Below are 23,429 nucleotides of genomic sequence, written 5' to 3' on the forward strand. Positions count from 1 at the left end.
TTATGTGTTCCCTCCTCTTCCTCTCATACCCAAGGTACTGAGAATAATAAGAAGGAGAGGAGTAAGAACTGTACTCATTGTTCCGGATTGGCCAAGAAGAGCTTGGTACCCAGAACTTCAAGAACTGATCTCAGAGGACCCTTTGCCTCTGCCGCTCAGACAGGACCTGCTACTGCAGGGGCCCTGTCTGTTCCAAGACTTACCGCAGCTGCGTTTGACGGCATGGCGGTTGAACACCGGATCCTAAAGGAAAAGGGCATTCCGGAGGAAGTCATTCCTACGCTGATTAAAGCTAGGAAGGATGTGACCGCAAAACATTATCACCGCATATGGCGGAAATATGTTGCTTGGTGTGAGGCCTGGAAGGCCCCAATGGAGGAATTTCGGCTGGGTCGATTTCTGCGCTTCCTACAGTCAGGGGTGACTATGGGCCTCAACTTGGGTTCCATTAAGGTCCAGATTTTGGCTCTGTCGATTTTCTTCCAAAACGAACTGGCTTCACTGCCTGAAGTTCAGACTTTTGTTAAAGGAGTGCTGCATATTCAGCCCCCTTTTGTGCCTCCAGTGGCACCTTGGGATCTCAACGTGGTGTTGGATTTCCTAAAGTCGCATTGGTTGAGCCACTTAAAACCGTGGAGCAAATATATCTCACGCGGAAAGTGGTCATGCTGTTGGCCTTGGCTTCGGCCAGGCGTGTATCAGAATTGGCAGCTTTATCATGTAAAAGCCCTTATCTGATTTTTCATATGAATAGGGCGGAATTGAGGACTCGTTCCCAATTTCTTCCTAAGGTGGTATCAGCGTTTCATTGAACCAACCTATTGTGGTGGCTGCGGCTACTCGGGACTTTGAAGATTCCAAGTTGCTGGACGTAGTCAGGGCCCTGAAAATCTATGTTTCCAGGATGGCTAGAGTCAGGAAAACTGACTCCCTATTTATCCTGTATGCACCCAACAAGCTGGGTGCTCCTGCTTCAAAGCAGACTATTGCTCGCTGGATCTATAGCACAATTCAACTTGCACTTTCTGCGGCTGGACTGCCGCATCCTAAATCGGTAAAAGCCCATTCCACGAGGAAGGTGGGCTCTTCTTGGGCGGCTGCCCGAGGGGTCTCGGCTTTACAGCTTTGCCGAGCTGCTACTTGGTCGGGTTCCTACACATTTGCAAAATTCTACAAGTTTGATACCCTGGCTGAGGAGGACCTTGAGTTTGCTCATTCGGTGCTGCAGAGTCATCCGCACTCTCCCGCCCGTTTGGGAGCTTTGGTATAATCCCCATGGTCCTTACGGAGTTCCCAGCATCCACTAGGACGTCAGAGAAAATAAGAATTTACTCACCGGTAATTCTATTTCTCGTAGTCCGTAGTGGATGCTGGGCGTCCATCCCAAGTGCGGATTGTCTGCAATATTTGTATATAGTTATTGCCTTTCTAAAGGGTTATTGTTATGAGCCGTCTTTTCGTGAGGCTCAGTTGTTATTCATACTGTTAACTGGGTATAGTATTATGAGTTATACGGTGTGATTGGTGTGGCTGGTATGAGTCTTACCCGGGATTCCAAATCCTTTCCTTATTGTGTCAGCTCTTCCGGGCACAGTTTCCCTAACTGAGGTCTGGAGGAGGGGCATAGAGGGAGGAGCCAGTGCACACCAGATAGTACCTAATCTTTCTTTTAGAGTGCCCAGTCTCCTGTGGAGCCCGCTCTTCCCATGGTCCTTACGGAGTTCCCAGCATCCACTACGGACTACGAGAAATAGAATTACCGGTGAGTAAATTCTTATTTTTTTTTTCCAGTGATGGTGGTGTGCTGGTCTCTTTTGGCTACTTCCTAGTGTATTGAAAGTAGGATGACCATGGTATTTCTATGTGATTGCAGCATCCGGTGTTATGTCTAAAATTTGTGCGGGTATTTTTTTTTTTTTTTTTCTTCTTACCTCTTTGTGTCTGTATATAATATAATATTACATTACACACCCACACACTGTGTCCCATAATGATGGGACACATTTTAAATGTAAGGAACTGGAACAAACACATTTATTAAGAACTGTGTAATACCTAGAACAGGTACAGGAGTTCATGCCAGTGTTAAAGGTTTGAATATAACATCCCTTAGATGGTCACCACCTTGAGGAGAACATTCTTGGGTTCTGTTAGCGACCACCACACTATGGTGGGCGCTATTTCTCTCTGCAACTTCTGTTTGCGTCTATGGTGACATCATTAAGTGCTGTAACCTTGATATGTGGGTAGCAATCACAAGAACAAAGAGCGACCAAATATTCCCTCTGTGTTGACCGAGCTTGGCGTGACAATTCACGGGCAAGACAGCCGACAAGGATTAAAAAAGGAGGGAGTGACACCATATGCAGTGTGTTTGTTTGCCTACGACTATACTAGTCAGCCAGTGGATGAGAGCTTCTCTGCTCGGTTGAAGCATACACAATCGGTCTCACGTGGGCATGTGTCTACAGCCTGACTAGTCAGCATGTGGGTGAGGGCTTCTTTGCTCGGCCATAACTTTAAGGATCAATGTCCTGGAAAGTCAGACTTTGAAATACAATACACGCTCTTGTAAATTAAAAGTAAAATGTGTCCCATCAATATGGGACACTATGTACAGAATTTTAATATAAAACGTTAACAGTTATGATGTAGACATCTGAAATCATGACATTCTCAGAATGTTAACATTTGGATTTGCCAACAGGGGGTGGGGGATAAGGGTAGGGATTAGGGTTAGAAATAGACTGGATAATACTCATGGGAACACCAATCCATCAGATGACTCTTCCGGAGGTTGCTGCTGTCTGGGACAAGGTAAGAGACCAGTGGGCCACAAGCGACGATATGTTGACATTTTCTTCAGCTGACATGAATTTACCTTGTGAAGGAGGCTTTTATTTTTTTTTTATTTTTTTTCTTTCTTTCTTTTTTTGTTAAAGCTCTACTCAGGTGTAGTGTTATCCCATACATTATGGAATATTTTATGCAAAATAAGCGGTCATTCTATATCTAGAATGGATGCATATGAATTTTTAGGATAAATACATCTTGATTGGTTTAATTCCACTTAGAAATGCTATATTAATTTCTGAATTCCTAAATGTAATTCATTCTGGCTAAGTGGATTTTTTTTTTTCCCCTTTGTCTTAAGTTTGCCCTGCAGGGTGGAAACCTGGTAGTGAAACGGTAAGTGTACTACTACTTCTTTCTTTTTTTATTCTCGTATGTTCAAACTTTTTATTATTTTTTTTTAAATATTTTTTTATCTTTTTTATTTAATTTTTTCTTGGCCAGATTTACTTTAAATGCCTGTGTTTGGCAGTTGCTGAAGGAGACTGATATTCAAGTGTGATTCTTTGTAGTACTGTCTATATTTTTCCTTCTCTTGAAGAGGCAGTTCTGTCTGTATCAATTATAAAAGAATTTCCCCGCTTCTGGGGGATATTGCATCAAACTCTGTGGATAATTGCCGGTTAAAATCCCTATAGAAAAGCTCTTCTATTAAATGTTTTTGTTTTTTTTTCCGTGCGCCTAACAGGTTTCAGGCGCGGAAACCCACTGATTCCGTGTACATTATGGTGGGTTTTCCCTGTGCACGCACCCCCTGATTTTGCAGTTTACTTACAGACTTTGTGGTTCAGTCTGACTTTGGACAGTGCACTGGATAATCCCCACTGAATCAATTGCTCTGGCCTGGCAGTTAGCTGCGGGGTTTGAATATCCGCCTGTGTAGCTAGTGCATGAAGCTGCTTATTGTTACAGAAAGCATCTCTACTATAGGCGCGTTCTACCTATAATTTCATTCTGAAAGTACTACATTTGTTTAAATTAGATCAGACCTGATGATATTATGAAAGTTTGGTGGCCAAAGCAGGAACTGTAAGTTAATTTATAGAGCACACAATTTTTAAGATTCATTGATCTGTTAAATTTCTGTTAATTAGTATTCAGTATTATGAATGCTTGTCTTAAAAATGTCAACAAAGAAGCTGGAAAATGCTGTTGGCTGTGGAGTCAAATAAAAAAAAAAAAAAAAAAAAAAAAAAATATATATATATATATATATATATATATATATATATATATATATATATATATATATATATATATATATATATATATATATATATATATATATATATATATTTCTCTATCGTCCTAGTGGATGCTGGGGTTCCTGAAAGGACCATGGGGAATAGCGGCTCCGCAGGAGACAGGGCACAAAAAGTAAAGCTTTTCCAGATCAGGTGGTGTGCACTGGCTCCTCCCCCTATGACCCTCCTCCAGACTCCAGTTAGATTTTTGTGCCCGGCCGAGAAGGGTGCAATCTAGGTGGCTCTCCTAAAGAGCTGCTTAGAAAAAGTTTAGCTAGGTTTTTTATTTTACAGTGATTCCTGCTGGCAACAGGATCACTGCAGCGAGGGACTGAGGGGAGAAGGAGTCAACTCACCAGGATGGATTGGCTTCTTGGCTACTGGACATCAAGCTCCAGAGGGACGATCACAGGTACAGCCTGGATGGTCACCGGAGCCGCGCCGCCGGCCCCCTTGCAGATGCTGAAGTCAGAAGAGGTCCAGAATCGGCGGCTGAAGACTCCTGCAGTCTTCTAAAGGTAGCGCACAGCACTGCAGCTGTGCGCCATTTTCCTCTCAGCACACTTCACACGGCAGTCACTGAGGGTGCAGGGCGCTGGGAGGGGGGCGCCCTGGGAGGCAAATGTAACCTATATAAAGGCTAAAAATACCTCACATATAGCCCCCAGAGGCTATATGGAGATATTTAACCCCTGCCTGATTTCTCTAAATAGCGGGGGACGAGCCCGCCAGAAAAGGGGCGGGGCCTATCTCCTCAGCACACGGCGCCATTTCCTCTCACAGCTCCGCTGGTCAGGACGGCTCCCAAGTCTCTCCCCTGCACTGCACTACAGAAACAGGGTAAAACAGAGAGGGGGGGCAAATTTATGGCGATATTTTGATATAACAAAGCAGCTATAAGGGAGCACTTATTATAAGGCTATCCCTGATATATATATATATATATATAGCGCTTTTGGTGTGTGCTGGCAAACTCTCCCTCTGTCTCCCCAAAGGGCTAGTGGGTCCTGTCTTCGTTAGGAGCATTCCCTGTGTGTCTGCTGTGTGTCGGTACGTGTGTGTCGACATGTATGAGGACGATATTGGCGTGGAGGCGGAGCAATTGCCAAATATGAGGATGTCACCCCCTAGGGAGTCGACACCAGAATGGATGCCTTTATTTATGGAACTACGGGATAGTGTCAACACGCTAAAGCAGTCGTTTGACGACATGAGACGGCCGGACAATCAATTAGTGCCTGTCCAGGCGACTCAAACACCGTCAGGGGCTGTGAAACGCCCTTTGCCTCAGTCGGTCGACACAGACCCAGACACAGGCGATGACTCCAGTGGTGACTGTGACGAATCAACCGTATTTTCCAGTAGGGCCACACGTTATATGATTTTGGCAATGAAGGAGGCGTTACATTTAGCTGATACTACAGGTACCACTAAACAGGGTATTATGTGGGGTGTGAAAAAACTACCTATAGTTTTTCCTGAATCAGAAGAACTAAATGACGTGTGTAATGAAGCGTGGGTTGCCCCTGATAAAAAGCTGATAATTTCAAAGAAATTACTGGCATTATACCCTTTCCCGCCAGAGGTTAGGGAGCGCTGGGAAACACCTCCTAGGGTGGACAAGGCGCTAACACGCTTATCTAAACAAGTGGCGTTACCCTCTCCTGAGACGGCCGCACTTAAAGATCCATCAGATAGGAGGATGGAAAATATCCAAAAAAGTATATACACACATGCAGGTGTTATACTACGACCAGCTATAGCGACTGCCTGGATGTGCAGTGCTGGGGTAGTTTGGTCAGAGTCCCTGATTGAAAATATTGATACCCTGGACAGGGACAATATTTTACTGTCGTTAGAACAAATAAAGGATGCATTTCTTTATATGCGTGATGCACAGAGGGATATCTGCACACTGGCATCACGGGTAAGTGCTATGTCCATTTCGGCCAGAAGAGCTTTATGGACGCGACAGTGGACAGGCGATGCGGATTCAAAACGGCATATGGAAGTTTTGCAGTATAAAGGGGAGGAGTTATTTGGAGTCGGTCTATCAGATTTGGTGGCCACGGCTACAGCCGGGAAATCCACCTTTCTACCTCAAGTCACTCCCCAACAGAAAAAGGCACCGACCTTTCAACCGCAGCCCTTTCGTTCCTTTAAAAATAAGAGAGCAAAGGGCTATTCATATCTGCCACGAGGCAGAGGTCGAGGGAAGAGACAGCAACAGGCAGCTCCTTCCCAGGATCAGAAGCCCTCCCCGGCTTCTACAAAAGCCTCAGCATGACGCTGGGGCTTCTCAAGCGGACTCGGGGACGGTGGGGGGTCGTCTCAAAAATTACAGCGCGCAGTGGGCTCACTCGCAAGTAGATCCCTGGATCCTGCAGATAATATCTCAGGGGTACAGGTTGGAATTAGAGACAGATCCACCTCGCCGTTTCCTGAAGTCTGCTTTACCAACGTCCCCCTCCGAAAGGGAGACGGTTTTGGAAGCCATTCACAAGCTGTACTCTCAGCAGGTGATAGTCAAGGTACCTCTTCTGCAACAAGGGAAGGGGTATTATTCCACTCTTTTTGTGGTACCGAAGCCGGATGGCTCGGTAAGGCCTATTCTAAATCTGAAGTCCTTGAACCTGTACATAAAGAAGTTCAAGTTCAAGATGGAGTCACTCAGAGCAGTGATAGCGAACCTGGAAGAGGGGGACTTTATGGTATCCTTGGACATCAAGGATGCGTATCTCCACGTTCCAATTTACCCCTCACACCAGGGGTACCTCAGGTTCGTTGTACAAAACTGTCACTATCAGTTTCAGACGCTGCCGTTCGGATTGTCCACGGCACCTCGGGTCTTTACAAAGGTAATGGCCGAGATGATGATTCTTCTTCGAAGAAAAGGCGTATTGATTATCCCATACTTGGACGATCTCCTAATAAGGGCAAGGTCCAGAGAACAGCTAGAGATGGGATTAGCACTGTCTCAAGAAGTGCTAAAACAGCACGGGTGGATTCTGAATATTCCAAAATCCCAGTTAATGCCGACAACTCGTCTGCTGTTCCTAGGGATGATTCTGGACACGGTTCAGAAAAAGGTTTTTCTCCCGGAGGAAAAAGCCAAGGAGTTATCAGAGCTTGTCAGGAACCTCCTAAAACCAGGAAAGGTGTCTGTACATCAATGCACAAGAGTCCTGGGAAAAATGGTGGCTTCTTACGAAGCAATTCCATTCGGCAGATTCCACGCAAAAATTTTCCAAAGGGATCTGTTGGACAAATGGTCAGGGTCGCATCTTCAGATGCACCTACGGATAACCCTGTCTCCAAGGACAAGGGTGTCTCTTCTGTGGTGGTTGCAGAGTCCTCATCTATTGGAGGGCCGCAGATTCGGCATACAGGATTGGATCCTGGTGACCACGGACGCCAGCCTGAGAGGCTGGGGAGCAGTCACACAAGGAAGAAACTTCCAGGGAGTATGGACGAGCCTGGAAACGTCTCTTCACATAAACATTCTGGAACTAAGAGCAATATACAATGCTCTAAGCCAGGCAGAACCTCTGCTTCAAGGAAAACCGGTGTTGATCCAGTCGGACAACATCACGGCAGTCGCCCATGTGAACAGACAGGGCGGCACAAGAAGCAGGAGTGCAATGGCAGAAGCTGCAAGGATTCTTCGCTGGGCAGAGAATCATGTGATAGCACTGTCAGCAGTGTTCATCCCGGGAGTGGACAACTGGGAAGCAGACTTCCTCAGCAGACACGATCTTCACCCGGGAGAGTGGGGACTTCATCCAGAAGTCTTCCACATGCTGGTAACCCGTTGGGAAAGACCAATGGTGGACATGATGGCGTCTCGCCTCAACAAAAAACTGGACAGGTATTGCGCCAGGTCAAGAGATCCGCAGGCAATAGCTGTGGACGCGCTGGTAACGCCTTGGGTGTACCAGTCGGTGTATGTGTTTCCTCCTCTGCCTCTCATACCAAAAGTATTGAGAATTATACGGCAAAGAGGCGTGAGAACGATACTAGTGGTTCCGGATTGGCCAAGAAGGACTTGGTACCCGGAACTTCAAGAGATGATCACGGAAGATCCGTGGCCTCTACCTCTAAGGAGGGACTTGCTTCAGCAGGGTCCCTGTCTGTTTCAAGACTTACCGCGGCTGCGTTTGACGGCATGGCGGTTGAACGCCGGATCCTAAAGGAAAAAGGCATGCCGGAAGAAGTCATTCCTACTTTGATTAAAGCAAGGAAGGAAGTAACCGTGCAACATTATCACCGAATTTGGCGAAAATATGTTGCGTGGTGCGAAGATCGGAGTGCTCCGACGGAGGAATTTCAACTGGGTCGATTCCTACATTTCCTGCAATCAGGATTGTCTATGGGTCTCAAATTGGGATCTATTAAGGTTCAAATTTCGGCCCTGTCGATTTTCTTTCAAAAAGAATTGGCTTCAGTCCCTGAAGTCCAGACCTTTGTTAAGGGAGTGCTGCATATACAGCCTCCTGTGGTGCCTCCAGTGGCACCGTGGGATCTCAATGTGGTTTTGGACTTCCTAAAATCTCATTGGTTTGAACCACTAAAAAAGGTGGATTTGAAATATCTCACATGGAAAGTGACCATGCTTCTAGCCCTGGCTTCGGCCAGGAGAGTGTCAGAACTGGCAGCTTTATCTTACAAAAGCCCATATCTGATTTTCCATTCGGACAGGGCAGAACTGCGGACTCGTCCGCATTTTCTCCCTAAGGTGGTGTCAGCATTTCATCTGAACCAGCCTATTGTAGTGCCTGCGGCTACAAGTGACTTGGAGGACTCCAAGTTACTGGACGTTGTCAGAGCATTAAAAATATATATTGCAAGGACAGCTGGAGTCAGAAAATCTGACTCGTTGTTTATATTGTATGCACCCAACAAGATGGGTGCTCCTGCGTCTAAGCAGACGATTGCTCGTTGGATCTGTAGCACAATCCAACTTGCACATTCTGTGGCAGGCCTGCCACAGCCTAAATCTGTAAAGGCCCACTCCACAAGGAAGGTGGGCTCATCTTGGGCGGCTGCCCGAGGGGTCTCGGCATTACAACTCTGCCGAGCAGCTACGTGGTCAGGGGAGAACACGTTTGTAAAATTTTACACATTTGATACTCTGGCTAAGGAGGACCTGGAGTTCTCTCATTCGGTGCTGCAGAGTCATCCGCACTCTCCCGCCCGTTTGGGAGCTTTGGTATAATCCCCATGGTCCTTTCAGGAACCCCAGCATCCACTAGGACGATAGAGAAAATAAGATTTTCCTTACCGATAAATCTATTTCTCGGAGTCCGTAGTGGATGCTGGGCGCCCATCCCAAGTGCGGATTATCTGCAATAATTGTACATAGTTATTGTTAACTAATTCGGGTTATTGTTGAAGGAAGCCATCTTTCAGAGGCTCCGCTGTTATCATACTGTTAACTGGGTTTAGATCACAGGTTGTACGGTGTGATTGGTGTGGCTGGTATGAGTCTTACCCGGGATTCAAAATCCTCCCTTATTGTGTACGCTCGTCCGGGCACAGTACCTAACTGGAGTCTGGAGGAGGGTCATAGGGGGAGGAGCCAGTGCACACCACCTGATCTGGAAAAGCTTTACTTTTTGTGCCCTGTCTCCTGCGGAGCCGCTATTCCCCATGGTCCTTTCAGGAACCCCAGCATCAACTACGGACTCCGAGAAATAGATTTATCGGTAAGTAAAATCTTATTATATATATTATATTCCAAAATGACCGGCACTCTGTCTCTATTAACAGCTCCCCCCGTGCCTTCCCTGGCTGCATGCCAATGTAAATCATTCAAAAACGGGTGGCACTCACGAGGACTTGTCACAGCAGAAAGAAAAAACGAGAGAGACTGAGCTCTGGTAACGTTTCAGCTATATTCTAGCTTTCGTCAGACCAAACATATACATACAAAAAGCAAACATTTATACCTTACCCCACACCTAATGACCCTCCTCCCTGGTCCGGTGCGCTGGCGAGGGGAGATGACACTGTTCACCCCAATCGCGTGTGTTTGTCTCACCTGCTGCCTCGCGCCATACACCTCCATCCTGCTCATCGGCAGCGGCTAATTGACGTCACCACGCTCTGACTGCGGGACGCGTTCACTCCTCCTACCCGGCCCCGGTTACCTAGGGAACCAATAAACAAAATACAACAACGTGTTACATAGACAAACCATAAGCATAATCCCACATGCATGACACCAATATACTAACTGTCTTAGACTATAATAGTAACAAAGATGCTAGTTCTGATACTATACTATACGATAAGTTAAATACTAAGTTTCGGGAGAGAATGGCCATGCATAGGTCGGCGATAAGAGCGGCCTTGGGTGGCGAAAGTCAGGCGCAACCAGTAGCGCGCCATTTTGCTAGGTTTAAACATAATTTATCATGCCTGAAATATAAGATCATAGATCAGGAACCTGAGAGATTAAGAGGAGGTAATAGAGAGAAATTGTTATTACAACGTGAGGCGAGATGGATTCATTTTCTTAACACGCTATCACCCGGGGGGTTGAATGAACAAATGCCTCTGAATTGCTTTCTATAGTTAAATTAGGTCTGTTTGTCCAGTTTATTAGATTAGCGAGGAATCTAAACCTCATATGTGTAGTGACTACAATGTAATGAGACTAGATTAGCCATATAATGGTTAGCAATCATAGGGAGTTGTAGGTTATCCGTTTAACATTGGACATATAATGATATAGTAAAGTCAATGCTATTTGTAGGATACAAAATTAACATATTGGTAGATACATTGCTGTATAGTACCAGAACTAGCATCTTTGTTACTATTATAGTCTAAGACAGTTAGTATATTGGTGTCATGCATGTGGGATTATGCTTATGGTTTGTCTATGTAACACGTTGTTGTATTTTGTTTATTGGTTCCCTAGGTAACCGGGGCCGGGCAGGAGGAATGAACGCGTCCCGCAGTCAGAGCGTGGTGACGTCAATTAGCCGCTGCCGATGAGCAGGATGGAGGTGTATGGCGCGAGGCAGCAGGTGAGACAAACACACGCGATTGGGGTGAACAGCGTCATCTCCCCTCGCCAGCGCACCGGACCAGGGAGGAGGGTCATTAGGTGTGGGGTAAGGTATAAATGTTTGCTTTTTGTATGTATATGTTTGGTCTGACAAAAGCTAGAATATAGCTGAAACGTTACCAGAGCTCAGTCTCTCGTTTTTTTCTTTCTGCTGTGACAAGTCCTCGTGAGTGCCACCCGTTTTTGAATGATATATATATATATATATTTATTTCTCTAACGTCCTAAGTGGATGCTGGGGACTCCGTCAGGACCATGGGGTTTAGCGGCTCCGCAGGAGACAGGGCACAATAATAAAAGCTTTAGGATCAGGTGGTGTGCACTGGCTCCTCCCCCTATGACCCTCCTCCAAGCCTCAGTTAGATTTTTGTGCCCGGCCGAGAAGGGTGCAATCTAGGTGGCTCTCCTGAGCTGCTTAGAATAAAAGTTTAAGTTAGGTTTTTTATTTTCAGTGAGTCCTGCTGGCAACAGGCTCACTGCTACGAGGGACTTAGGGGAGAGAAGTAAACTCACCTGCGTGCAGGATGGATTTGCTTCTTAGGCTACTGGACACCATTAGCTCCAGAGGGAGTCGGAACACAGGTCTCACCCTGGGGTTCGTCCCGGAGCCGTGCCGCCGACCCCCCTTGCAGATGCCGAAGTTGAAGAGGTCCAGAAACAGGCGGCAGAAGACTTTCAGTCTTCATAAGGTAGCGCACAGCACTGCAGCTGTGCGCCATTGTTGTCAGCACACTTCATACCAGCGGTCACTGAGGGTGCAGGGCGCTGGGGGGGGCGCCCTGGGCAGCAATGTATTATACCTTTTTTATGGCTAAAATACATCACATATAGCCCTTGAGGCTATATGGATGTATTTAACCCCTGCCAGATCTCACAAACTCCGGGAGAAGAGCCCGCCGTTTTAGGGGGCGGGGCCTATTCTCCTCAGCACACGGCGCCATTTTCCTGCTCAGCTCTGCTGTGAGGAAGGCTCCCAGGCTCTCCCCTGCACTGCACTACAGAAACAGGGTTAAAACAGAGAGGGGGGGCACTTATTTGGCGATATGATTACATATGTGAAAATGCTATAAGGGAAAACACTTGTATAAGGGGTTGTCCCTGTATAATCATAGCGTTTTTGGTGTGTGCTGGCAAACTCTCCCTCTGTCTCCCCAAAGGGCTAGTGGGGTCCTGTCCTCTATCAGAGCATTCCCTGTGTGTGTGCTGTGTGTCGGTACGTGTGTGTCGACATGTAGGAGGACGATGTTGGTGAGGAGGCGGAGCAAATTGCCTGTATTGGTGATGTCACTCTCTAGGGAGTCGACACCGGAATGGATGGCTTATTTAGGAATTACGTGATAATGTCAACACGATGCAAGGTCGGTTGACGACATGAGACGGCCGGCAAACAAATTAGTACCTGTCCAGGCGTCTCAGACACCGTCAGGGGCTTGTAAAAACGCCCATTTACCTCAGTTGGTCGACACAGACACAGACACGGACACTGACTTCAGTGTCGACGGTGAAGAAACAAACGTATTTTCCTTTAGGGCCACACGTTACATGTTAAGGGCAATGAAGGAGGTGTTACATATTTCTGATACTACAAGTACCACAAATAAGGGTATTATGTAGGGTGGGAATAATCTACTTGTAGTTTTTCCTGAATCAGATAAATTAAAGTGTGTGATGATACGTGTGTTTCCTCCGATAGAAAATTATTGGAGGTATACCCTTTCCCGCCAGAAGTGAGGGCGAGTTGGGAAACACACCTTAGGGTGGATAAGGCGCTCACACGCTTATAAAAACAAGTGGCGTTACCGTCTCCAGATACGGCCGCCCTCAAAGAGCCAGCTGATAGGAAGCTGACAAATATCCTAAAAAGTATATACACACATACTGGTGTTATACTACGACCAGCAATCGCCTCAGCCTGGATGTGCAGCGCTGGGGGGGCTTGGTCGGATTTCCTGACTGAAAATATTGATACCCTTGACAGGAACAATATTTTATTGACTATAGAGCATTTTAAGGATGCATTTCTATATATGCGAGATGCGCAGAGGGATATTTGCATTCTGGCATCAAGAGTAGATGTGATGTCCATATCTGCCAGACGATGTTTATAGACACGACAGTGGTCAGGTGATGCAGATTCCAGACGGCACATGGAAGTATTGCCGTATAAAGGGGCGGTCCATCGGACCTGGTGGCCATGGCAACAGCTGGAAAATCCACTTTTGTTACCCCAAGTCACATCTCAGCAGAAAAGGACACAGTCTTTTCAGTCTCAGTCCTTTCGTACCCATAAAGGCAGGGGGCAAAAGGCCAGTCATATCTGCCCAGGGTTAGAGGAAAGGGAAGAAGACTGCAGCAGGCAGCCCATTCCCAGGAACAGAAGTCCTCCACAGCTTCTGCCAAGTCCGCAGCATGACGCTGGGGCCATACAAGCGGACTCAGGTGCGGTGGGGGGTCATCTCAAGAGTTTCAGCACGCAGTGGGCTCACTCGCAAGTGGACTCCTGGATCCTACACGTAGTATCCCAGGTGTACATTGGAAATTCGAGACGTCTTCCCCTCACAAGTTCCTGAAGTCTGCTTTACCAACGTCTCCCTCCGACAGGGAGGCAGTATTGGAAAAAAATTCACAGGCTGTATTCCCAGCAGGTGATAATCAAAGTACCCCTCCTACAACAAGGGAAGGGGTATTATTCCACACTATATTGTGGTACTGAAGCCAAACGGCTCGGTGAGATCTAAAAGATTTGAACAATTACATACAAGGGTTCAAATCAAGATGGAGTCACTCAGAGCAGTGATAGCGAACCAGGACGATATGGTGTCACTGGATATCAGGGACGCTTACCTACATGTCCAAATTTTGCCCTTCTCACCAAGGGTATCTCAGGTTCGTGGTACAGAACTGTCACTATCAGTTCAGACGCTGCCGTTTGGATTGTCCACGGCACCCCGGGTCTTTACCATGGTAATGGCCGAAATGATGATTCTTCCTAAAAGAAATATGGACCCTTTCCTGATAAGGGCAAGGTCCAGAGAACAGTTGGCGGTCGGAGTAGCACTATCTCAAGTAGTTCTACGACAGCACGAGTGGATTCTAAATATTCCAAAATCGCAGCTTTTTCCGACGACACGTCTAATGTTCCTAGGAATGATTCTGGACACAGTACAGAAAAGGATGTTTTCTCCCGGAGAAGAAGACCAGGGAGTTATCCGAGCTAGTCAGGAACCTCCTAAAACCAGGAAAAGTATCAGTGCATCATTGCACAAAGGTCCTGTGAAAAATGGTGGTTTCTTACAAAGCGATCCCATTCGGTAGATTTCACGCAAGAACCTTTCAGTGGAATCTGCTGGGAAAATGGTCCGGATCGCATCTTCAGATGCATCAGCGGATAACCCTGTCTCCAAGGACAAGGGTGTTTTCTTCTGCGGTGGCTGCAGAGTGCTCATCTATGAAAGGGCCGCAGATTCGACATTCAGGACTGGGTCCTGGTGACCACGGATGCCAGCCTGAGTGGCTGGGGAGCAGTCACACAAGGAAAAAATTTCCAGGGAGTGTGATCAAGTCTGGAGACTTCTCTCCACATAAATATACTGGAGCTAAGGGCAATTTACAAGGCTCTAAGCTTAGCAAGACCTCTGCTTCAAGGTCAGCCGGTATTGATCCAGTGGGACAACATCACGGCAGTCGCCCACGTAAACAGACAGGGCGACACATGAAGCAGGAGGGAAATGGCAGAAACTGCAAGGATTCTTCGCTGGGCGAAAAATCATGTGATAACACTCTCAGCAGTGTTAATTCCGGGAGTGGAAAACTGGGAAGCAAACTTCCTCAGCAGGCATAACCTCCACCCGGGAGAGTGGGGACTTCAGCGGGAAGTTTTCCACATGATTGTAAACCGTTGGGAAAAACCAAAGGTGGACATGATGGCGTCCCGCCTGAACAAAAAACTAGACAAATATTGCGCCAGGTCAAGGGACCCTCAGGCAATAGCGGTGGACGCTCTGGTAACACTGTGGGTGTACCAGTCAGGGTATGTGTTCCCTCCTATGCATCTCATACCAAAAGTACTGAGAATCATAAGAAGGAGATGAGTAAGAACGATACTCGTGGTTCCGGATGGGTCAAGAAGGACTTGGTACCCGGAACTTCAAGAGATGCTCACGGAAGAACCGTGGCCTCTACCTTTAAGAAAGGACCTGCTCCAGCAGGGGCCTTGTCTGTTCCAAGACTTACCGCGGCTGCGTTTGACGGCATGGCAGTTGAACGCCGGATCCTGAAAGGGCATTCCAGATGAAGTCATCCCTACCCTGGTCGAAGCCAGGAAGGATGTAACCGCAAAACATTTTCACCGCATTTGGCAAAAATATGTTGCGTGGTGTGAGGCCAAGAAGGTCCCTACAGAGGAATTCCAACTGGGTCGTTTCCTACATTTCCTGAAAACAGGACTGTCTATGGGCCTAAAATTAGGGTCCATTAAGGTTCAAATTTCGACCCTGTCAAATTTCTTCCAGAAAGAACTGGCTTCAGTGCCTGAAGTTCAGACGTTGTAAAAGGGGTACTGCATATACAGCCTCCTTTTGTGCCCCCAGTGGCACCTTGGGATCTCAATGTTGTTTTGAGTTTCCTAAAGTCACATTGGTTTGATCCACTCACCACTGTGGAATTAAAATATTTCACATGGAAGGTGAAGATTCTATTAGCCCTGGCTTCAGCCAGGCGTGTGTCAGAATGGGCGGCTTTATCATATAAAAGCCCTTACTTAATTTTTCATTCTGACAGGGCAGAATTGAGGACTCGTCCTCAATTTCTCCTTAAGGTGTTTTCTGTTTTTCACATGAACCAACCTATTGTGGTACCTGCGGCTACTAGGGACTTGGAGGACTCCAAGTTACTTGACGTTGTCAGGGCCCTGAAAATATATTCCAGGACGACTGGAGTCAGAAAATCTGACTCGCTGTTTAGCCTGTATGCACCCAACAAGATGGGTGTTCCTGCTTCTAAGCAGACGATTGCTCGCTGGATTTGTAGTACAATTCAGCTTGCACATTCTGTGGCAGGCTTGCCACAGCCAAAATCAGTAAAAGCCCATTCCACAAGGAAGTGGGCTCATCTTGGGCGGCTGCCCGAGGGGTCTCGGCTTTACAACTTTGCCGAGCTGCTACTTGGTCAGGGGCACACCCTGACTGAGGAGGACCTGGAGTTCTCTCATTCGGTGCTGCAGAGTCATCCGCACTCTCCCGCCCGTTTGGGAGCTTTGGTATAATCCCCATGGTCCTTTCGGAGTCCCCAGCATCCACTTAGGACATTAGAGAAAATAAGAATTTACTTACCGATAATTCTATTTCTCGTAGTCCGTAGTGGATGCTGGGCGCCCATCCCAAGTGCGGATTGTCTGCAATACTTGTACATAGTTATTGTTACAAAAATCGGGTTATTCTTGTTGTGAGCCATCTTTTCAGAGGCTCCTTCGTTGTTATCATACTGTCAACTGGGTTCAGATCACAGGTTGTACGGTGTGATTGGTGTGGCTGGTATGAGTCTTACCCGGGATTCAATATCCTTCCTTATTATGCACGCTCGTCCGGGCACAGTATCCTAACTGAGGCTTGGAGGAGGGTCATAGGGGGAGGAGCCAGTGCACACCACCTGATCCTAAAGCTTTTATTATTGTGCCCTGTCTCCTGCGGAGCCGCTAAACCCCATGGTCCTGACGGAGTCCCCAGCATCCACTACGGACTACGAGAAATAGAATTATCGGTAAGTAAATTCTTAATAAATATATATATATATATATATGCGCTATATCGTGCATAAAATGTTTTATATTCGTTCATTAATCACTTTAAAACCAGGTATAGGACATTGCTTGTACCAATTATAAGAACACTGTGGGCTCAATACCACATGGCATATTACTTCACTAGAACGGTGTATCCAAGGCAAGCTGCTCCCCCATATGCCGGGACCTGCACACCGCACCAACGCTCTCACAGAACGACAGTGCGCCGGGACCTGGAGCCGTAGGAAACAGACAGGTTGATCACCCGGTGAAGGTCGCGTCAGCCAAGCCACGACCGACCGGTTTCGTCAGACTTCGTCAAGAGGCTGGCTAGGCTGATGCTGGAAATTATATTTATACAGAGTGACACTAATCAGGTCTCAATAACAGTCAGGTTTGCCAATACAAAAAAATAGGATTTTGGTACTTACCAGATAAATACTTTTCTTTAACGTCCTAGTGGATGCTGGGAACTCCGAAAGGACCATGGGGAATAGCGGGCTCCGAAGGAGGCTGGGCACTCTAGAAAGATTTAGGACTACCTGGTGTGCACTGGCTCCTCCCACTATGACCCTCCTCCAAGCCTCAGTTAGATTTTGTTCCCGGCCGAGGTTTGATGCACACTAGGGGCTCTCCTGAGCTCTTAGAAGAAAGATAGTCTTAGGTTTATTATTTTCAGTGAGACCTGCTGGCAACAGGCTCACTGCAGCGAGGGACTAAAAGGAGAAGAAGCGAACTCGCCTGCTTGCAGCCGGATTGGGCTTCTTAGGCTACTGGACACCATTAGCTCCAGAGGGATCGACCGTAGGCCTAGCCTTGATGTTCGGTCCCGGAGCCGCGCCGCCGTCCCCCTTACAGAGCCAGAAGCAAGAAGATGGTCCGGAAAATCGGCGGCATGAAGACATCAGTCCTCACCAAGGTAGCGCACAGCACTGCAGCTGTGCGCCATTGCTCCTCTCACACTTCACACTCCGGTCACTGAGGGTGCAGGGAGCTGGGGGGGGGGGGCGCCCTGAGGCAGCAATAAAAACACCGTGGCTGGCAAAAATACCTCAATATATAGCCCCAGGGGCTATATATGAGGTAAATACCCCTGCCAGATTCCATAAAAAAGCGGGAGAATAGGCCGCGGAAAAGGGGCGGAGCTATCTCCCTCAGCACACTGGGCGCCATTTTCCCTCACAGTTCCACTGGAAGGAAGCTCCCTGGCTCTCCCCTGCAGACTACTCTACAGAAAAGGGTAAAAAAGAGAGAGGGGGGGCATTTAATTTGGCGCAGTATATAGTTATATTAAAAAGCAGCTATAAGGGTCATAACTCAGTTAGTCCCTGCCTTATATAGCGCTCTGGTGTGTGCTGGCATACTCTCACTCTGTCCCCCCAAAGGGCTTTTGTGGGTCCTGTCCTCTATATAGAGCATTCCCTGTGTGTGTGGAGTGTCGGTACGGCTGTGTCGACATGTTTGAGGATAATGAGGTGGAGGCGGACCAGATGCCTTTAGAAGGGATGTCACCCCCTGGGGGGCAGACACCTGAGTGGATGTGCTTATGGAAAGAAATGAGTGCACGTATAGACTCATTACATAAGAAATTTGACGACATGCCGACTGCGGGACAGCCGAGTTCTCAGCTCGTGCCTGTCCAGGTGTCTCAAAAGTCATCAGGGGCTCTGAAACGCCCGCTATCTCAGATGGCACAAGTAGATGTCGACACGGATACTGACACCAGTGTCGACGACGATGAGTCAAATTTAATGCCCATTAAGGCCATTCACTGCATGATTGAGGCAATGAAAGAGGTGTTAAATATCTCTGATTTACATCCAGGTACCACAAAAAAGGGTATTATGTTTGGGGAGAAAAAACTACCTGTAGTTTTTCCCCCGTCAGATGAATTAAATGAAGTGTGTGAAGAAGCGTGGGCTTCCCCTGATAAGAAATTGGTAATTCCTAAGAAGGTACTAATGGCGTTCCCTTTCCCGCCAGAGGATAGGTTACATTGGGAAACACCTCCTAGGGTGGATAAAGCGCTCGCACGTTTGTCTAAAAAGGTGGCACTACCGTCTCAGGATACGGACGCCCTTAAGGAACCTGCTGATAGAAAGCAGGAGGCGATCCTGAAGTCTGTATATACACACTCAGGCATTATACTTAGACCAGCTATTGCGTCAGCATGGATGTGCAGTGCTGCCGCTGCGTGGTCGGATAAACTGTCAGAAAATATTGACACACTAGACAGACACGATTCTGCTAACAATTGACCATATCAAAGACTCAGTCTTATATATGAGAGATGCACAGAGGGAAGTCTGCCGGCTGGCATCTAAAATAAGTGCATTGTCCATCTCTGCTAGGAGATGCTTATGGACTCGCCAGTGGACTGGAGATGCAGATTCCAAAAGGCACATGGATGCTCCCTCAGGCAGGGAGGCGGTGCTAGCTGCGATTCACAAGCTGTATTCCCAGCAGGTGATAATCAAGGTACCCCTACTTCAACAAGGCCGGGGTTACTATTCCACACTATTTGTGGTGCCGAAACCGGACGGTTCGGTGAGACCCATTTTAAATTTGAAATCCTTGAACACATACATAAAAAAATTCAAGTTCAAGATGGAATCGCTCAGGGCGGTTATTGCAAGCCTGGAGGAGGGGGATTACATGGTATCCCTGGACATCAAGGATGCTTACCTGCATGTCCCCATTTACCATCCTCACCAGGAGTACCTCAGATTTGTGGTACAGGATTGCCATTACCAATTCCAGACGCTGCCGTTTGGACTCTCCACGGCACCGAGGGTATTTACCAAGGTTATGGCGGAAATGATGATACGCCTTCGAAAAAAGGGAGTTTTAATTATCCCATACTTGGACGATCTCCTAATAAAGGCACGATCCAAGGAACAGTTGTTAGTGGGAGTGGCACTATCTCAGGAAGTGCTGCGCCAGCACGGCTGGATTCTGAATATCCTAAAGTCACAGCTGGTCCCGACGACACGTCTAATGTTCCTGGGAATGATTCTGGACACAGTCCAGAAAAAAGTGTTTCTCCCGGAGGAGAAAGCCAGGGAGTTGTCTTCTCTAGTCAGAGACCTCCTAAAACCAAAACAGGTATCGGTGCATCACTGCACGCGGGTCCTGGGAAAGATGGTAGCTTCTTACGAAGCAATTCCATTCGGCAGATTCCATGCCAGGATTTTTCAGTGGGACCTGTTGGACAAGTGGTCCGGATCGCATCTTCAGATGCATCGCTTGATAACCCTGTCCCCAAGAACCAGGGTGTCTCTTCTGTGGTGGCTGCAGAGTGCTCATCTTTTGGAGGGCCGCAGATTCGGCATACAGGACTGGGTCCTGGTGACCACGGATGCCATCCTACGAGGCTGGGGGGCAGTCACAAAGGGAAGAAACTTCCAAGGACTATGGTCAAGTCAGGAGACTTCCCTTCACATAAATATTCTGGAACTAAGGGCCATTTACAATGCCCTAAGTCAAGAAAAATCCCTGCTCCTACACCAGCCGGTGCTGATCCAGTCAGACAACATCACGGCAGTCGCCCATGTGAATCGACAGGGCGGCACAAGAAGCAGGATGGCAATGGCAGAAGCCATAAGGATTCTCCGATGGGCGGAAAATCATGTACTAGCACTGTCAGCAGTGTTCATCCCGGGAGTGGACAACTGGGAAGCAGACTTTCTCAGCAGGCACGACCTCCACCCGGGAGAGTGGGGACTTCATCCAGAAGTCTTCCAAATGATTGTAAATCAGTGGGGTCGTCCACAGGTGGCCATGATGGCGTCCCGCCTAAACAAAAAACTAGAGAGGTATTGCGCCAGGTCAAGAGACCATCAGGCGATAGCTGTGGACGCTCTAGTGACACCGTGGGTGTACCAGTCAGTTTATGTGTTCCCTCCTCTACCTCTCATACCAAAGGTATTGAGAATAATAAGAAAGCGAGGTGTAAACACAATTCTCGTGGTTCCGGATTGGCCAAGAAGAGCATGGTACCCGGAACTTCGAGATGATCTCAGAGGACCCGTGGTCTCTGCCGCTCAGACAAGACCTGCTACAGCAGGGGCCCTGTCTGTTCCAAGACTTACCGCGGCTGCGTTTGACGGCATGGCGGTTGAACGCCGGATCCTGAAGGAAAAGGGCATTCCGGAGGAAGTCCTTCCTACGCTTATTAAAGCTAGGAAAGAGGTTACAGCAAATCATTATCACCGCATATGGTGGAAGTATGTTGCATGGTGTGAGGCCGAAAAGGCCCCAACAGAGGAATTTCAACTAGGTCGTTTTCTGCATTTCCTGCAAGCAGGAGTTAATATGGGCCTAAAACTAGGCTCCATTAAAGTACAGATCTCGGCTCTGTCGATTTTTCTTTCAAAAAGAACTAGCTTCAGTACCTGAAGTTCAGACATTTGTGAAAGGAGTGCTGCATATTCAGCCCCCATTTGTGCCTCCTGTGGCACCTTGGGATCTCAACGTGATGTTGAGTTTCTTAAAATCACATTGGTTTGAGCCACTAAAAACCGTGGATCTGAAATATCTCACGTGGAAAGTGGTCATGTTATTGGCTTTGGCTTCAGCCAGGCGTGTGTCAGAATTGGCGGCTTTATCATGTAAAAGCCCTTATCTGATTTTCCATATGGATAGGGCAGAATTGAGGACTCGTCCCCAATTTCTCCCAAAGGTGGTGTCAGCGTTTCACCTGAACCAGCCTATTGTGGTGCCTGCGGCTACTAGGGACTTGGAGGACTCCAAGTTGCTAGACGTTGTCAGGGCCCTGAAAATATATGTTTCCAGGACGGCTGGAGTCAGAAAATCTGACTCGCTGTTTATCCTGTATGCACCCAACAAGCTGGGTGCTCCTGCTTCTAAGCAGACTATTGCTCGCTGGATTTGTAGTACAATTCAGCTTGCTCATTCTGTGGCAGGCCTGCCACAGCCAAAATCTGTAAATGCCCATTCCACTAGGAAGGTGGGCTCATCTTGGGCGGCTGCCCGAGGGGTCTCGGCTTTACAACTTTGCCGAGCAGCTACTTGGTCAGGGGCAAACACGTTTGCAAAATTCTACAAATTTGATACCCTGGCTGAGGAGGACCTGGAGTTCTCTCATTCGGTGCTGCAGAGTCATCCGCACTCTCCCGCCCGTTTGGGAGCTTTGGTATAATCCCCATGGTCCTTTCGGAGTTCCCAGCATCCACTAGGACGTTAGAGAAAATAAGAATTTACTCACCGGTAATTCTATTTCTCGTAGTCCGTAGTGGATGCTGGGCGCCCATCCCAAGTGCGGTTTATCTGCAATACTTGTACATAGTTATTGTTAACTAACTCGGGTTATTGTTGAGCCATCTGTTGAGAGGCTCAGTTGTTTCATACTGTTAACTGGGTTTCATATCACGAGTTGTACGGTGTGATTAATGTGGCTGGTATGAGTCTTACCCGGGATTCAAAATCCTTCCTTATTGTGTACGCTCGTCCGGGCACAGTGTCCTAACTGAGGCTTGGAGGAGGGTCATAGTGGGAGGAGCCAGTGCACACCAGGTAGTCCTAAATCTTTCTAGAGTGCCCAGCCTCCTTCGGAGCCCGCTATTCCCCATGGTCCTTTGGGAGTTCCCAGCATCCACTACGGACTACGAGAAATGGAATTACCGGTGAGTAAATTCTTATTTTTCTTTGAATCCATAGGGGGCGCTGGAGTACTCTTGGGATATGGACGGTGCTTTAGCAGGGATAGACATATTTTAAATTAGTAACTCTACTCCCTCCTCCATACACCCATAGTACCTCAGTGGTTTTTACCGAGCCGAATAGGAGCGATGGAGAAGATGAACAATATAGAATTACATATAACATTATACATAACGGACAACAATGAAGTTGACCCATAACGTAACGGTCAACTAAACAGTTGACACGACAATAGATGACAATCACCTTAACATTCGAACAAGTCGGTGAGATTGTGTTACCATAAGATCCACTGAACTTACCACAAGACAGGTAAAACTGCTCTGGGTGGGCGTCCAGTGCCCCCTATGGATTCAAAGAAAAGGATTTATCTGGTAAGTACCAAAATCCTATTTTCTTTTTCATCCACTAGGGGTCACTGGAGTACTCTTGGGACGGACCAAAGTTTCCCCCGTGGGCGGGAGAGCTATTTGGCACCTGTAACACAAGACTTCCAAAGCTAGATGCTGATGCCGCAAATGTATTAAACTTGCAAAAGCGCACAAACGTGTGCACTGATGACCATGTAGCCGCACGGCAAAGTTGTGTCGTAGATGCTCCACGACCTGCTGCACATGACGTTCCCACAGAACGTGTGGAATGAGCTGAAACTGATGTAGGTGGTTGTAGCATAGCATGAAGGTAAGCCTGACGTATGGTCAGCCTAATCCATCTGGATAATGTCTGCTTGGAAGCTGGCCAACTCATTTTGACTGCATCATGGAGAACAAACGATGTATCTGTTTTACGTACAGTA

At 47.4% G+C, this 23,429-nt stretch overlaps 1 protein-coding gene across 2 annotated transcripts in view; it reads left to right on the forward strand.

Moving 5' to 3' along the window:
- Positions 1-23,429, forward strand: part of PRDX4 (peroxiredoxin 4) — a 92,048-nt gene that overhangs the window by 50,566 nt on the left and 18,053 nt on the right. The window contains exons 6-7 of one of the 2 annotated variants that reach the window (XM_063956234.1): positions 3,155-3,189; positions 3,836-3,882. In XM_063956234.1, coding sequence (XP_063812304.1) covers positions 3,155-3,189; positions 3,836-3,882 — 82 coding nt within the window. The remainder of the gene's footprint in view (positions 1-3,154; positions 3,190-3,835; positions 3,883-23,429) is intronic. The other variant, XM_063956233.1, reaches the window with a different exon arrangement.

This window comes from Pseudophryne corroboree, chromosome 2 (genome assembly GCF_028390025.1).
Source record: "Pseudophryne corroboree isolate aPseCor3 chromosome 2, aPseCor3.hap2, whole genome shotgun sequence".
Lineage (NCBI taxonomy): Eukaryota > Metazoa > Chordata > Amphibia > Anura > Myobatrachidae > Pseudophryne > Pseudophryne corroboree.